The 17,085-nt window shown below is 44.5% G+C and overlaps 1 protein-coding gene across 11 annotated transcripts in view; it reads left to right on the top strand.

Moving 5' to 3' along the window:
• The window catches only part of lrrfip1a (leucine rich repeat (in FLII) interacting protein 1a), a 36,116-nt gene that overhangs the window by 9,068 nt on the left and 9,963 nt on the right, over positions 1–17,085 (top strand). For 2 of the 11 annotated variants that reach the window (XM_046403756.1, XM_046403754.1), the window contains exons 2-18: positions 4,059–4,145; positions 8,898–8,915; positions 9,042–9,113; positions 10,003–10,044; positions 10,702–10,752; positions 10,987–11,022; positions 11,756–11,821; positions 11,898–11,939; positions 12,737–12,796; positions 13,415–13,498; positions 13,640–13,684; positions 13,996–14,058; positions 14,790–14,867; positions 15,536–15,634; positions 16,130–16,156; positions 16,238–16,363; positions 16,774–16,845. In XM_046403756.1, coding sequence (XP_046259712.1) covers positions 4,059–4,145; positions 8,898–8,915; positions 9,042–9,113; positions 10,003–10,044; positions 10,702–10,752; positions 10,987–11,022; positions 11,756–11,821; positions 11,898–11,939; positions 12,737–12,796; positions 13,415–13,498; positions 13,640–13,684; positions 13,996–14,058; positions 14,790–14,867; positions 15,536–15,634; positions 16,130–16,156; positions 16,238–16,363; positions 16,774–16,845 — 1,068 coding nt within the window. The remainder of the gene's footprint in view (positions 1–4,058; positions 4,146–8,897; positions 8,916–9,041; positions 9,114–10,002; positions 10,045–10,701; positions 10,753–10,986; positions 11,023–11,755; positions 11,822–11,897; positions 11,940–12,736; positions 12,797–13,414; positions 13,499–13,639; positions 13,685–13,995; positions 14,059–14,789; positions 14,868–15,535; positions 15,635–16,129; positions 16,157–16,237; positions 16,364–16,773; positions 16,846–17,085) is intronic. The other 9 variants (XM_046403758.1, XM_046403753.1, XM_046403759.1 and 6 more) reach the window with 8 other exon arrangements.

The following is a 17,085-nucleotide window of genomic DNA, read 5'->3' as shown; positions in this document are numbered from 1 at the left end:
TTGCTCTGGTGGCACTTGAAGTGACGGTGCCCTTATAGATTGTCGGTAGCCATGATGGATCAGGCTGACAGAAGCCAGGTCTGTCCTCTGCACTCACCTCAGGATGTCCCTCACACTGTGCAGGCCTGAAAACCTCAATTAATAACCACTGTGTGTGGTGTGTGTTTATGTATGATTAAAGCACCTTTATGAGTATTCTTCTGCTGTAAGAAAACTCTACCTTTACCCCTTTGCAGTGTAAAATAAAAGGTGATGTGTCCTTTTGGCTTCTCAGCTCTTGGTTGATAAAATTGCAAGCGAAGACAAGGAGGAAGGAAGGACATAACGCTGTGTTGCACGATCCACCTTTACGCAATATGTTTGAAACTAACCTTCCCTTAAACTCGTTATTTTTTCATCTTTTGTCAGCATTTAAACTTCATAAAAGGTTCTGTCACAATAATACGTCTCGTTAGAGCGTCCATGTGTGCAGTGAACTAGCTCATCTGCTCTCACGAGGACGTCCGCCCTGCTGAAATTGTGCTGAATTGGAACAGTTTTGATAGAACCCGAGACCATGTAGGTCATTATAAATAGCTGTAAAGGAGCAGGAAAGAAAGATGTGTGATCCCGTCTTCTGGCCTATTTAGATGCATCTTTCTGGCATACACACTCACAGGTACAAGATGTGTGGCCTACATACGTAATGATGTATTTTGACATGTCCAACAGGGCGATTTTGAAAAAGAATTGTGTTCCAAATGCTGACCTGTAGTTAACTATAGTTTAGTCGTGTCATGTTTGGGCAGCACTTCCGTGGCAGGTGAAGCTGTTCAGTAACTCCACTTGAAACACTTCTCTTCGGCATGATTTTATCACTTTTCACTCATTTTTTTGGCTTCAATTAGCGAAGCCTCTCATCTCATACAGAAGACATGCTGCTCACTTCTACTGTCAAAGGTTTTGTACACTACTGACTGATGGCGTTGGCCCTCAGGTGTGCAGATTACTGTTTTTGTCTGCTCTGAAAGCTTCCTTGGGAAAAGAGTAGCTGTTTGTACATGTCTTGTTGTGTTTGGAGAAACCGGTTGATTTCTCCTCAGCTTGCTGTTCATCACCCAAAGTGAGTGTGTTTTTAAGCAAACACGACACTCCCCGTCTGTGAAAAGGAAGACAGTGAAGAGTTAGTGATTAAATAATCCACACCTCTCAGTGAAGAGTTAGTGATGAAATAATCCACACCTCTCAGTGTCAGTACGGTTTTGAGACGCTGCGTGTTGCACCTTTAGTGCTGAAGTTATGCGTACTGACGCTGGCAGTTTACAAAATGGTGAGAATTGTATGTGATGAAATAGGAAACAGGAAAATCTTTTCAAAATAAAGCAAGTTGGCTCTCTTTTAGCCTCATTTCTCACACTTCGCTGGCTTCCCATTCGCTGCAGTCATGCAGCAGTGACTGTGACTGATTTGTGTTGTAGTTCAGGTATAATAATGTGAGTGTTGGGGTTTTTATTAGAGGTCAGTAACCTCATCACATGCCTCTGCTGACTAGATGTACAATAAAATATGGTTTCAGTGCCAGACAAAAGAACATAAAGAGACATTTGATGAAACCTTACCTGCTCCAAGTAAGCTGACTGCAGTTATGTTATGTTATTGTACAATAACAGAGCTCACATCTCTACACATAGCGGCTTTACAACAACGCCCTGTGGGTTTGCTCAGACTTTCTCATGTGGCAGTGTGTTTTAACAGAGGATTAGTGGACAAACACAAAGTATGGTAGATTAATAATAGACTTGGAAACAACCTTGGGGTTTGTTTTAATTTGCTTGCTGATGTTGGGTGGGCTTTACTGCTTCCGGACAATTCACAGAGTGTCAAGTAAGTTGTCATTCTCAGGAAAGTCTAATTCAGCGTGATATGATTGTCTGCGTGGCCTGGCACTTTCTGTATTGTGTTGTGTTGCATTGTGTGTGGTAATGTGGTACCCACCCATCTGACACCTCACTTTAAATGCAGCTTGCCAGGTGTTTCCACCCCAAACATGGCTGACTGATATCGACCAACATGTCCACTGTTTTCTCTTTCTTGTAACAAATGGAAACCTGTTCACGTGAAAGGTCCTGAGGCCAAAATGCTGATGTCATGTCACTCCTCTGGTGCCAGTGTAGGTGCATCAGATTCAGATTTAGATTTGAAGAGCCTGTTTTCTGTGTGTCTGAAAGCAAAGGGCACAGATGTTAAGAATCCCAAGGACAAAGAGCAATCATTGACCGAGAGGAAGTGCCAGTAAGGGAGTCAGTAACTGAGCCACAATCAGTCAGGAACAACATCCGGAAAATCTCCCTCATCGCTCGGACGGCAGCTTTAAAAAGCCTTTTGTGACTTACTTAATTTGTTATTATTTTAGTCTTTAGTCTAACGAGGACAACGTTCTCTTTTTTAGGATTGTCCTGGCTGGTACCCAATCACACACATCTGCTGGCAGGAAGTGCCGAGTACACACACACACACACACACAGCTTACTGCAGGGTTAAAAGCATCTCAACTGATGCAGCAACAAGTCTGCTGTTCTAACATTTTAGGCCTCTTGTCCATTTCTCCCCCACTGGAACATACTGGGAGCAAATTCGGGCAGATGGCCGTTACGTAATCCGTTCTGCAGACGTCAGAGCCGGTAACTGCAGTTCTGCATCTGCAACTTTAAGAGCATCTCCTCACTTAACATGCAGAAAAGACGTATTGCTGCGTTGATGTCTGTAGGCTGAAAGGTTGTTCACCGCAGCCATAATCCCAATCGGGTGTGTTTCAGGTGTGGTGGAACGTGTTCGCGCCACCCTGTAATGCAGCTTTGCCCAGTTTTGTGTTATGAAGTGACGAACTGCACGGGATTCACAGGGCAAAGTTTCCCAGTGTGCCACACAGGTGGGCATTTCTCAGGAAGAGCAGTCAGAGCTGCGTCCACCCGCGTGTTGAGTTTCCATCACATCATAAACACCCCTGACGACCGCAGAGTCGTTTGACCCGGGAAGGAATGCTGGTTGTACCCTTTCCCACTGACGACAAAAGCCAGATGTTAGTGCATGTTAGTGGGTGGAAAGTGGTATTACAGTTTCTGCTGAACTCTGGTGAGAAAGCTGTCAGCCTACTTTATTCATCTGTTTTTCTGTGCGGATGGAGATGATTACTTTAGTTACCGGAACAGGAGATCTTTTACTTGTTCTTTTGTTTTTGTCTTTGTCAGACACAGTGATAACAGTCCTAAGCCTCAGTGAACAGGATTAGCTAAGTCATGACTAACGGTTTCTTAGCAGCCTGTGTGTGAACATGCTCTCCTTTGAAGCCGACTGTTTTCTTTGCGTTTTCCTCTTACTTGGTCACGGCGACTGACATTGGGGAAGTGCATTAGTGCGACGACAGGAGGGGTTACAGCGACCCCGCCTAGAGGCGAACTGACTTCAACCACACGGCGTCTACCACAAAGTCAGAGGAAGGAAATGCTTACACACACTCCTACAGCATACGCTCCGAGAGACGTCCTTTTAAGGAAAAGGCCCAGCTCTGTCTGACTGCTGAGTGGGGCAAAGGCAATGCCTTCAAATACAGAAATATAAATACATACACACATTTACACACTGCTCTGACTGAATGTCTGCATGACTCTGAAGATTTCTCACAAGATTGTATGCTCACAAATACAGTTCACTACGTCTATTATGAGATTAAAGGACACCTGATATCCTGTGTTTATAGACAGGCTCTGCTGCAACACTGGTAATCCAGTCTGCAGAGTCAAGAACATGATCTGTGCAGACTCAAAAATAATTCATTTCAGTTTATAAGTACTTTGAAGTTTAAGAAGTGTAACTGTAAAGCCCTGAATCCTATAAATAAATGGTTCACTTTTTGACTTTCTCATGTCTCTGTCGAGGAACTGGACCTCTGCTCACTCGTGTGTTCATTTATAGATGAACTTCAGCCCAGATAAATTAACTTCTGTCTCACTTGTCTTTTTTTTTTGTTTGTCTTGTTTGTTCAATTTTCTTTCTATTTCTCTCTTTTGTCTGACCCCCAGGCCGAGGCCAGACTGGCAGCGAAGAGGGCAGCCAGGGCAGAGGCCAGAGAGATCCGCATGAGGGAGCTGGAAAGACAACAGAAAGAGGTACAAGTCAACACACAGCGAACACAGGATACACCTTATGGATGACTGGAAAGGACATCAGTGCCTGTTGTAAGGCCCAGTCACATCTGTAGCATAAAATTCTCTCCACGTGTCACTCAGAGTTTCTTATCTTATGTTACACCTCACACCAGACTGCTCAATCTGGGGGAGGTCAGCATATTTATGCAGCATTATTACATTAAACTTAGTTTCAGTAGCTGTTGTTGTTGTACGCCACCTGGGCTGAGGATGCATGACCCTAAGTAACGAGGATTTCCGCAGTCTTTTTGGTCCTCCGTTGGCAGTTTGGACCTGAAGCGTTTCCTGTCAACATTGCTTTACGCTGTTAAGCTGGGACTCTTAAACCCTGCGGGTCATGGGTCAGAGGCGTAAACAGGGAGCCGTGACTGCAGCACCGAGGAGCACTGCTGGCCAGCACTCTTATTGTTGTTCACAGAAAGTATGAAAGAAACGCAACGTGTACAAGTGATCAGTAAGCGTGGGTATTTCCTTTACAGTTCAGCTTCTTCCCGTTAAGCACACAGTCGCCTTAAGCTGTGAGAAGAAAGTCGCCGAAGAGACTCACTGATTACTTGTTTTCAGACTAACTGGCAAACTAAAAAGAATCTTCCGACGCTTTATGGAAATGTTTCAACTGACTGGTTTTCTGGAATTCTTCTCGAAGTGACAAGCAGTTCTGGAGATGAAAAACTGAGGCGCTCTGTGACGCCCAAGCTCTTCCAAACCGAATCGTTTGTTTACGTTCTGTCACCTGTGATATTCACATGTGGAGGAATGATTCTGATTACAGACAAATGGTCACCTGTCCAGCTAGCTGTCATTAGTTCACCTTAGATGCAGGTGTCTGATGTTTTCGGCCAACCGCCGACGCGTGCACATACAGTATAACTGCAGAGAACGTCGAGTCTCACCTGTTGAAGAATTAACGTATAATTGTGCCTTCTCTTTTTCACTTTACTATTACTTCATCGTTGGTTTTGACCTTTGAGAAAACTCATGAGAAACCTCTCAGTCGGTGGTTTGTGTTTGCTTCAGGCTCGTGCAGATGTTTTATTTTGAAGGCTTTATCAGTTGATGCTGATGGTATGCCAATATTAATGTGTATTCCTCATTTTGCATAGCTACGCACAGTTGTTGTTACTGTGTCTGTTTATTGATTTAAAGTAAACGAACGATTGTGTCCCTCTTTACCACCATAGATACGTACAAAGACCAAAGAGACCTTCTGGGTCCAGCACCTGCAGTGTTGGCACCAGCACTGCATTCTGGTCAGTGTTGAAACAGGTGCGGATCTGATAAATCGAGTGTGTTGCTCGAGTTTTTCTTTCTCCAGTTTAGCACCTCTGATCTGCACCATGGGGAGTCACGCTTTTCCCAGCTTGCTATTCATAGCCTGGAGAAATCCCATACACACAAACAGACCTCTGCCTCTCACCTGTCCAAACTGAACCCATAAAGGTCGACTAATGTCTGTGTCCAGAGAGGATTTAGACGTTAAGACCCCTGAAAGTGTAATTACACGTAAGCCCGGTGGTCTTTGACTGAAATCAAAACTCTTAACTTTGTCGAGTCAGCTCTTCTGTGATGGATAAAATGTGTGGATAAAATGATCTGCCGCAGTGTGTGTGTGATGTTTTGCTGTCCAGTGAATTAGGGTGGTATTTTGGTGGTAGTCTGAGGACATGTAGCCTTACAGTAAATGATCACATTACCCAAACCTGTGAGGACTTTCCTTTCAAAATCACCACATTACATCCGTCTGATCCGTTTTACAAAAACCTTTTGGTGTTTGTCATGAGAGAGCAAAACATTTTCCAATGTAAGTTATACTGGGAACATCAACATTCCAGTAGCACTCAGTTATTCAGCAATCAAAACACAGATGGTGAACCAAACAACAACAACAACAACAACCTACATGTTCACACACACATACACCAGTCACACGCACTGGATTAATGGTCATTGTTAAGCTGAGTCTGGTCAGTGTGCGTGTGTGTGTGTGTGTGTGTGTGTGTGTCCCTTAAACCCTTTAGCCGAGTTCTAAAGTAGCTTAGCAGGTTGCGCTCCTTGGTCCAGCCCACAGTGGAGCAGTTCTTGTTGTTGCGCCGTCGTTGACATGAGCGATGGGTCGCTGCACTGCCAGGCAGCTTCGGTACGTTTGGATGTTTTCTCACACTGTGAAGACGGGATTTAAGGCTGGATTATCGGCTGTCTAGCCGCAAGCGAGAGCCGTGCGGTCGCCTCTGTTGTTCTGAGCTCAAATCTCAGCGTGCCGTCTCGCCGTGGTCCTGCCAACATGAGCGGCCGTGGTCTTACCTGCTGACTGCTGCGCGATGCCACCTTTCCTGATACCCTGAGAGCAGCAGGACGGCCGGACGTCGGCTGGCAGGGAGGGGGCTGAGGGCTGCCCTCACCGGGCGCCCACGAACCCCTCCGATCAAGAAGGGGAGCTCGGTGAGTTGAATAGAAAGGGTCACGAACACATGTAAGCTGATTGTGTAACTCACTTGATGAATGGGCTTATGACGGCGTCTGGCTCACTTGCTAATTGGTTGTCCAGACACGTAATGGGAGATAAGTAAGCAGACAAGATTCCTTTGGTCACTTTTTGATTGACACTATGCATCGATGACGTTTGTGCAACATTATGCATTATGCTTAATGTTCGACTTTTCCAACCGTTGGGACAAGCGTTAATGACATATTTTTACCCTTTTAATTGATGGCAGATGTCAAAGGTCACAACAGGGACAGGTGGAAGGTCGAAGCTCGTGTAGCACAGGTAGATGAAGAGATTATGGATTTATCAGCTAAGCCACAGAGTGTTTCTTTGTCATTGTAATAATGGATGCAGAAATGATATGAAATTGATGCATTGTGTTATTCTTGTACTTGTGAGACAGTGACGCATCACCACAGCTTTCGTGGTGGGATATTTTTTGAATTAATCTGACCTCTACAAGCGGAAGAGAAGATGACTTTGTTATCGTGACCAGATGAAGTGCAGAGTCTGCTGTAATAAGAGGTCAGCAGTGCGAGGACTCGACCTCTCATCTCGACCGGACCTGGAAGTTAACAGCAGTGGACTCCAGTGTTGTGCTCTATTGATTATCTTTGACTGGTCATTGTCCCTGAAGTGATGAAGTGGTCCGCCGAGAATCCATTTCCGAAAGCCAGAATTACAAAGCAGCCAATCCATATACTGGGCAAGCAGACGAGGGAGACAGCGGCCGTAAATCTGGATTAAAGAGCTGGACCGATGGTGGGATGTGTGTCTGGTGTGCGCTGGATTTGCTTAGAGGTGACACAAACAAGCGGCGCTCTCTTTTTTAAGTTAAACAGCAAATATTTGTCTCACTGGTGAAAAGAACAGTTGCATGTTTTAAAAGTGCATATGAATCTCAGTCAGACGATAAAGTCATTTTGTTTTTATTTTGCCCGCTGAAAAGACTTCCAAGGGGAGTTTATCCTCACACGCTTTATTTAAAGAAAACAGACCTGAGTTGAACTCAGTTTCAGCTAGTGGTGATATTACAGTTGTAGTGGAGAAGTGTAAGGAAAGCTTACTGTGGGCTATAATTTGTGTATTTCCTCAGATGTTCCACCGTTTAAACAGCAACGCCCAGCCACAAGTGACGGCTACTTGATGATAAGCCGACTCGCAGTGATAAACAGGCCTGTCTGGTTTGAATCCTTTTGCTCCAGAACCTCAGCCTGTACAGGGGAGTGGACAGCAGGTGAAGACTGAGGGGGCTGGATTTGAGCGTCCCAGCTCAAGTTTACTCCCAGTACTGATGAGGAAAACTCAACACATCTCAGAGTTTCTTAAGACACTTTGAATTGCAGCAAAGTCACGAACAACAAGTGTTTGTGAAGTAGTCCGGTGCAGTAGTCCGAGTGGCCTCCCGGTAAAACCACCACTTGTCATCTTTACTGTTTGATTTTTGTAGGGTTCAAAATGTTAAAGGATTGGTTCACTGTTTTTAATTCCATCTTAAAACAACTATGGGAACATCTGAATCAGGGCTGCACCATATTTTAAAAACCTTTACAATATCTTATTTTTATTTTTATTTTTTGGAGGGGTTTTGTATCAAGCAGCAAAAAAACAAAAAGTCATCGTAGTGTGACTGTTTCCTGTGATCGTTCCTCTGGACCAAACCAAGCGATGTGCTGGTAGGCTGCTTTTGTTGCCTTTGGGCTGAGCTTTGCTGCTGGCTGCAGCGTCACACTTCACATCTGAATAAAGCGGATCGTTTTCCCAACATGTGGAACGGTTCCCGTGATGGACAACTGAGGGGGGGGGGGGGGGTTGCCAGGTCCCAGGATGTGTCAGGGGCCAGTTGTTTGGCAGGAGACTCGGCTCCTGCAGTCATGGGAACGCAGACTTGAAAGTGACACTGTGGCGCTGGCACAGCTTTCTGCCACTGATACCAGCCTACAGGGACCATGGGAAAGTGCCTGGTCCTCAGCAAATCTCCAGTGAACTGGTGTTCTTGGGTCAGTTGGTCCTGCCGTCACATTCCTGAGCTCCTCTCATTAGCAGAAACCTGCCGCTGTGTGCGCTCTCTGTCCTCATCTGCCACTTACTGCAGCTCACTTTGCCTTTTAGAAAAGTTTTAATTTCTGTCTTTCTTTATCACATCTCATTTTTAAATTCTCCCCCCGTCTTCATGTGTGTTATCCTCTGACTGTTCTCCCCTGCCTCTCCGCGGTGTTGGTGTGTAGATCTTTCAGGTGCAGAAGGTAGGCCTCCTCTTCCTCATTTATCACCTAATTATCCTCGGTGTGTGTGTGTGTTTCAAATTGTACCGAGGAAGATAATTTCTGAACTGTTTTTTTTTTTCGTCCTTTCTTCCTGTGTCTTCTTAGAAATATTACGGCTTGGACACCAGATTAGACGACCGAGGGGACAGTAAATGGGGCGATATTGAACAGTGGATGGTACAGTTTCTGCGCTGTGACGACATCTAAACATGCATGTGTTTCTGTGTTGTCTGTTTGGAAGCGTTTCTCGCCTCGGCAGCAAGGCTGCTTTTGAATTTCAGATAATTCCTGTTAAGCCTTTTTAGAAAATAACGGATTATGAGGAATCAAAGCTTGGCCATTAATGATAATCCACTTATTCAAAGGAGCGGGGTGCCCGTTTGGCTTTGAATCAGCATGACCATCTGCCCCACTGGTGTGAGACTGCATGGGATTTACTGTGTTCACTTCACCATTTTAGTTAGTTTGTATTGCCCCAAACCATCAGGGAGTTTCCAACACAACACTGAAGGTGTGTGTGTAATTTTACTAACAACAGTGTGTGTTGTTTTTTTTTTTTAAATGAAGTAATCCACTTACTGCACGTTGTAGTTTGAGGTGTTGGTGCAGCTCAGGTGTGTCAGGGGTTTGTTGGCTGGATATGTGGTTCAGCGTGGTGGTTTTAAGTACATGCATGTATTTAATGGACGCATTTGAATGTGTTTCAAATGAACCAAATCGCAGGTGACGTGTCCTGGTTTTTGCCTTTCACTTCATGTGGAGTCCAGTTTTGTCTGCGTGTGATCAAAGATCACACCTGCAGTGTTTCAGCACAGAAGTCTTGGCCAAAGCAATGAAATTATACAAGTCACAGTAATCCTACAGTGAAATAAAAACAGATTTTCTCAGTGACTTCAAAACATTTTTTGGCTGTAATGAAAATCTTGAACTGGACCTCAAAAAGTCACTCTGTACCTCAGGCGACAGTTACTGTCCTCCTCCATCTGTCTCATTGATCCTTGACATCTCTCTCCTCCTCCTCCTCCTCCTCCTCCTCTCCATCCTCACCCTCCCCTCCCTCATCCAGGAGGACAGTGAGAGATACTCACGTTCTTCGCGGATACATACGGTTTGTAGCCTTCCCTCTGTTTCCATCTCCTCATGCCTTTTCTTTGTGATCTTGTCATCCACCACTTGACCACTTTGACGAAGAAAGAAGGGATCAACTCTAATGTGTCTGACGTTGGCTTCAGGTTGATAGATTTAGCCAGAATGATGTGGTGTGCTGGAAGTGATATATTTTCCAGACAGCAGCTTAGCAGCGATAGAAAAACATGAAAGAAAACAGTGTTTTTGTTAAAAAGAAAAAGAGTGCTGAAGTGTTTTGCTGTGCACAGGTTCATTTCTCTGTGTAGCACAGGTGATTCCACCCCAACCTACCTGTAAATATTTTTTACTTCCTGTTTATGAGCTTGTGGCTTTAGAAAGCTGACTTTTGTGTGCTGCATCACAAAGCCCTGAAGTAATTCACCGTCATATTGAGATGTGATTTATCAGTTTATTTACTTTGGTTTTACCGAATTTAATTTCTCTAAATGTCTTTCTTTCTCATCTCAGTGATAACGACGGTCAGATGAAACACTCACATCAGATCTTTAACCAAACGGTCTCAGACGGGAAACGTTTTAACCTCCACTGTTGGCTGTCTTTGCTGATGGAAATCACACATTGTGACCAGTTTCCAAATCTCTAACCATCCGTTTCAATGTCTCACTCTCTCTCGCAGCACTCGGACGACGATGAGCGGATGTCGGTGGGAAGCCGAGGGAGTGCCAGGGTCAGTATCACTCAAACAGCACCTGCATTAACAAGCCGGAGGCTCTCTCTGAAACTCTCTCTGTGCCTTTAACCAAAATCAGAAACGTGTCGCGTTTTGATTCACAAACATGGACCCTGTCCTGCCTAACGTTTGCTCATGTAGAGGCGCTGTGTCCGTGCTTGGTGACTTCACGTGATGCGGTCGCTGTGGGTGACACTTGTTGGTGACGGTGTTGTTGTGTCTTTCGCACAGTCGGATCTTGACGTGGTCGGGGCTTACGGCGGAGGGGTAAGGGTTGATGTGGATGAGGTTTTCAGCCAGAAGATTTGTTGTGTCAGTGAGTCTGTTTGACTAACAGCTGGTTCGAAGAACTCAAAGCATGGAGTTAATCTGTCTTATCCTCGTGATGGAAGTGGGGTTTACTGAGAAGGAATAAGAACGTCTTTATCTATAATGCAAAGCATGTTTGTGTTTGTGTGAAAGGGATTTTAACTGAGGATTATACTCTTTTTTTATTATTGTATGCAGGATGAAAACAATTATGTTCAGTCTTGTACTTGTTTTGCCGTTGCAAAGGAACATTGACTACTTTGGAGTCGGTTAGATTTGATTTCGATAAAAAGAACAGGGTGTGTGTGTGTGTTACAGACCTATCACACGCCAAGCAAAACACAGTCGGCACTATTTTAGGCTCTGTTATGTCTCAAAATGTTAAATGCAATTTCTTCTGCGCTATGTAATGTGGAAAAATTCTGCATATTAATCACACGAGATCTTGGGTATTTGGAACCAGACATCTGCCATATCGTTGCATTTTAATACCTTTCTGTATGTGTTGTGTTGTGTGTTGCTTTGCTTTTTGCTGATAGTTCCTGCATCTCCCATTTTTCATCTCATTCTGTTTGTGGGATGAGATTTGTTTAGATGGTGTCTTTTCACCCTTTGCTGCTCTTTCTCTTCCTCTTCCTCTTCCTGTTCCTGTTCCTGTTCCCCTCTCTTTCTCTCTCTCTCTTATTTTAAGGGCTCCTCTTCACTCTCGCATAAGAAGTCAAAGAAAAAGAAGAAACATAAGCACAAAGACAGAGATGTATGTAAAAGCTGCAGCTGTAAATGCACCAGCGGCCCACGCAGAACGGTTTCTCACTGATGTTCTTTGTTCACAGAGGAACGGCTATGACGATGACTACAGTGTCATCTCCAGCAGGGTCAGTAGCTCCGTGTTGAACTGACTTCTGCTGTTCGTCTGATGTTACAGTTGGGGTCTGATACTGACAGGATTTTGTATTTTTTAAAAGAAATTCATAACCCAACGTTTGTGCACACCTGAGGGTAAGAAAGGCAGAGGTGGATGATTTACTATTGCACATCTGGAGCTTAAAACTCGCAGACTTTTTCCATCCTCTGTGACTCTTGTGCAACATTTATTCAAACCTGCAATTGCGGCGTCTTCCTCTGAAACTGTTAAAAAAAAAGGTGCATGTTGCTAACTATAATGAAGTTCTTAAGACAATGAAAGCAATGTTAAATATAATCTAGATAAAAATATAAAGGCCATAGCCTTTTATTCATTCATAAATCATCAAAACATTTAAGGTTTGTTCTCATCGTACATGGCTCGTTTCTTTGACTCTACCCAAATTATTATTTTTTTCCATCCCAAAATTAATGACATTAATTTCCAAGTCCAGTAGCTGCCTAACAGCATTTCCCAATGCAACAACGCTGCTTTAGCCTAGCGTAGCACCCAAAAAACTTTGTGCGCCACCTGTTCCCCGAGTCAAAGTCACTACCTGTACTGTAGCTCAAAGGTGACACCTACTGGACTGTGTGGTGCTCTACATGCACTCAGCTCAAGACTTGGCTACACGAACATCACTAGAACAGTCCTGATAATAATTAGTTCAATAACCAATTTGTATGTAACGGTGCACGTCTTTATCAACAAGCTGAACCTGTGTGATGTTGAAACACAGCTGTGTTTTCCGTCATGTTTGACTCTCAGAGCTCCAGACTGAGCGATGACAGCCGAGTGTCTCGTGCCTCCAGATTAGACCTGCAGCCGGTGGGTTTGGCTCTTTGATTTGTCACAGCACTAACAGTCTGTGGTGCTTCTCTCACTAACTGAACCGGTGTTCATTAACAGAATGAGCTCTAATGCCAGCTGCGTATGACCTGTGAAGGTTTGGGTTGTTTTTATCAAAATATCATTCACTGCCATGTCGGTGCATGAATTTTAAATTTCCATCTGACTTTCTCGTTGCTGTGGAGTCTTTGTGACACAGTGTATTTCCTGACATGTTTTTAGACCCAGCATGCTTCTCTGTTCAGCCATTTTGGCGAGCGTGCTGACAGCCTTGTTGTTGTTCTGGACTTTCCCTGGGAATTACCCATCAGAGGTCATGGGTTCAAAATAAAAATTAAAATGGTACAAAAGTTTGAATTTATGTGAAACTGTCATGGAGTATTTGATAAATTTGTGTGTGTGTGTGAGATCCTCCCTGCCGTTTACTTGCACAGTACGATTACACTGCATGCAGGTGCAAGTTGTACTTCAGGTGAAGAGTTGGGTGACAGTTTAAAAATGATCTTTCTTTCTGAACTTTGTGTCCTTTTTGCTTGTTCCCATCTCCTTCTCTTGGCTCGTCACTCTCGCTTCCTTCCCCCACTTTCCTCATCTCAGGTCTCTTACGCTTCCTCTGACTTGTACAGCCTCAATGGACTGTCCTGTGCCAGAAACCCAGGTTCAGCTCTCAATGGTTACCAGGTCTGTAAACAGACAGTACACAGTGTTGGTTTTGTCGCTGCTGCCTGACCTTTCACCACTTTGTGGGGAGGGACACGAGGACAGTGATTTGTTCCTGTTTTCAAACCTCATTCTTACTCTCAGCTTCATCCTGTGTTGCAGTTCTGCAGGTCCCTCAGTCAGATCACCCAGCAGCTCGATCGTAGGGTTGGTCCCAGTCGTTTCTAGCTTTTCATCCACTATCACTTCATCACAGTGTTAAAGGACACCATCATTCACTGACACCAGAGTTCTTAAAAACACCTGAAATCGAACAAAAGAACTGATGATGATTAAATGCTTTCTGAATTCACTGAGTCTTAACGTCAGTCACAGTACAGTCCTGAATGCAGCCGCACATCGGGCACTGAAGGCACCATTAGGTAGAAAAGCATGTGGTGAAGCCATCACTAAAATGTCGTGTTCTCTGAAGCACGAGCACGCTGTTCACTCTGCGTGTGTGTGTGTCACATGTGCAGAGCTCCCTGTACGAAGACAGCGTCTGCAGTGGGTCACGGCGAGTCGCTGCTTCCACCTCTCATGTAAGATTTTCTGCCAATTGTTGCTTTGTTGGTTTGAGTCACCTGACAAAGACCCGGTCTAGTGTCTTCTGGTGTGTGGACTGTCTGGACTGATGATGCTAACAGTTAACTTGGAAGAAGAGCGAGCAAGACCTTCACCGAATTTTTAGTGATTGGAGTGACGCTGCTGCATGGTAGTAGGTTCGAATGTCGATGGGATTATGTTTCATTAACTCTAATTTGAAATAAACTCTAAAAAACATTTCTCTAACCCTCACATTAACCCTGACAAAGTCAGGCCGATTCTGGCTGTTTTTGACTAATTTTTCACGACAATATATTCAAGTTCTGTATCTCTGTGGAGAGACCACAATCATGGTTACAAATGTGGCAAATCGTACAGAAGGCCATAAATTAAATTTATTTTAACTTAATTTATCTGCTCTGTGTAAACACATGAGACATGTGGAATTAAGTGAGTTTGACATCATAATTTTAGGCTTGACATTTGCCTACTATTCCTTATGGAAGCATTTGCGTGGTTAGTTCACGGAAATTTCGATCGATGAGATTTTGAGATTTGATTTTGGCATTTTAGAATAAGAAAGCAGATTGTGACTGTGATCCTAAATTGTGGTTTGGCCCTCTCCAGCATGCGTTAGCGTCTCGTGCTGTGGCTGTCAGTGTGCGCATGTTGGTTTGTGTTTGCCTCCACGCGTCGACAGACACATAACGGTGTGTTTTCTCCGCAGCCATTAGAGTACACTAGTTATCGCAGCTCCAGCTCCAGAGCCTCCTCCAGGGCCAGTTCAGCCCGCACCAGCCCAGTGGTGAGCCTTCACTCCTCAGACACCCTGCGACCAGCCCCACGGTTTAAACAGGAAACTGAATTTGATACACAGTTAGATTCACTCTGGGTGCTCAGCGTGCAGAGTACGAGCGGGCATTTCATGGTGGACCTGTACAGCGCAGTCTTCACAAGATGTTAATGTTTAGTTGTAATGTCAGCAAGCCGTGAACTGCAGCTTGGAGAGGAACTCTGGATACCAGTCTGCTGAGTGTACGATCGTCAGTCCGCCTCACTGAGGCGCTGAACGGACCCACCTGTCTGTCACGGGCCTGTAGCAGCGGACAAGACGAGCTTTAAAATGTTCTTTTATTGGATTTAGCCATTCGTTTATTTATCCCTCACCAGCTGATGAAGCAGTTTGCTCACATCAGAATCCATAAATCTTGTGTTTTGTACTTGTGTAGTACATGTTAATACTGTACGATGTCACTATGACTGATACATGAAACTGCGTGGATGCATTCCTGTCACACATGCAACCTATTCGGTTTTGAAGAGGTGATTGTTTTTTGTGTTGGCTGGTGTAAAAGCTTTGATATGTGTAAAATACATAAAAGTATTTGCTCTTGATGATTTGTTAATAAACTGACCTGCTCTTAAGTGTTGGCCTCTTTGCTGTTCTCTTTCGCCCCCTGGTGGCCGATGTAGGACAACTGCAGCTCTGTTGCCAGTTTTTTGAGGAGTGCGGCCAGTAGCAGCGGCCTCCCCCGGGACCTGGACGATGTTACTATTCCTGATTTTTCTGATGTGAGTCGCTTTGCGCACACGGGAGGCCGAGGCTGTGATGTGAGCCGACTTCCTGATTTGTTGTTGCTGGTTGCTGGTTTGGTTTCTCGTCGCTTTTTAATGCACCTCACCTGACACCGTGTTTGTGCCGCAGGTTAATTTGTGTGTGGACTGCAGAGACGATCAGTTTGTCTTGTGACTGGATTGTTTTTATGTGTGGCAGGCCTGGTGTCTGAAGTGTGTTTTTAACATGTGGTCTGCTGTTGAACAGACTGCTGGATCAGTTTTTTAATTTCTGGATGTGTTTTGACGCCTCTCATACTAATCATTTGCATGGCGTTTCATATCAACAGAAACGTGTACCTTTTCTCATTATGTTCATGAGTAGAGAGCAGATTGGAGTACTTGGAAGGCTTGTTTTCATCTGTTGCTTTTTCTTTTCTTCCCTCCCTCAGTTGGTTTTGTGGCCTCCACCTCAGCCTGTGTTTGCTCTGACTGTTTTTTTTGTCCCAACAGGTGGAGGACAGAGATTATCTTGAGAAGGTGAGTGGATCACATCTCTGAATCAGTTTGCATTAGCCATCAGGTGATGCTAAAGAGATCTAAAACCATTTTCTTCTTCAGGGATCTCGAGCAGCTTCTGCTTTGACAGCAGGAACCCTCACCTCTCTGGGCGGGACGTCCTCGCGGAGAGGAAGTGGCGAGACAGCTCTAACCTTAGACGCAGAGACCTCTATACGAGAACTCAAGGTAACACCAAAGAGACGTGGTGTCCTAAGGACAGAGAGGACATTTCCTTGTGGATAGTGGTTTTATCGTTGGCTGTTATACACGGTTGTTGGTTCATTTTGATAAAATCACCCAGAAAAACAGCCAAAATGTGTGTGAAGTAGGAATGTTTGAGCCAGGTGATGCTTACAGATGTACATCTCACCCATCTTAAGTGTGAACCATACTGAAGGTGTACTTAAAGATCCCTGATCAGTTTTGTTTGCGTGATGACTATTCCTCAGTGAAGTCCCCTGTTGTGGGGCCATTTTTCATTCTGTCTGCAAACTCTTCTGTCGCTCTTCTCGTTACCCAAACTCACTGCGCCTCCTTTTGTGTCACGCTGTGCCGTCTCTGCTCACTGCTGCTGCTGCTGCTTCACTCTTCACCAGGAGATTCACGAACTGAAGGATCAGATTCAAGACGTGGAAATCAAGTACACGCAGAACCTAAAAGAAGCAAAGGTACGAGCCTGGCAGAACTCCCAGCTCCAGACTCGCCATCAGCTAATACGATTGCTGTCTTATACTTATTCAGCTTGTTGCATCAGGTCAAACATGTGATTATACCTGCAACCAGTGCACTGTTGTGTTACCCAGAGGACACAATGAATAGTGAGGTCCTCTTCAGACCACCAGACCATAACCCAATAACTCTGAATGCTTTTGAATTGAAGTTAACAATCAGTTTTTTAACTGCAGTCC

Source organism: Scatophagus argus, chromosome 11, assembly GCF_020382885.2.
Source record: "Scatophagus argus isolate fScaArg1 chromosome 11, fScaArg1.pri, whole genome shotgun sequence".
NCBI lineage: Eukaryota > Metazoa > Chordata > Actinopteri > Scatophagidae > Scatophagus > Scatophagus argus.
The sequence above is the reverse complement of the archived record's forward strand: the minus strand, read 5'-3'. Positions and strand labels throughout refer to the sequence as shown.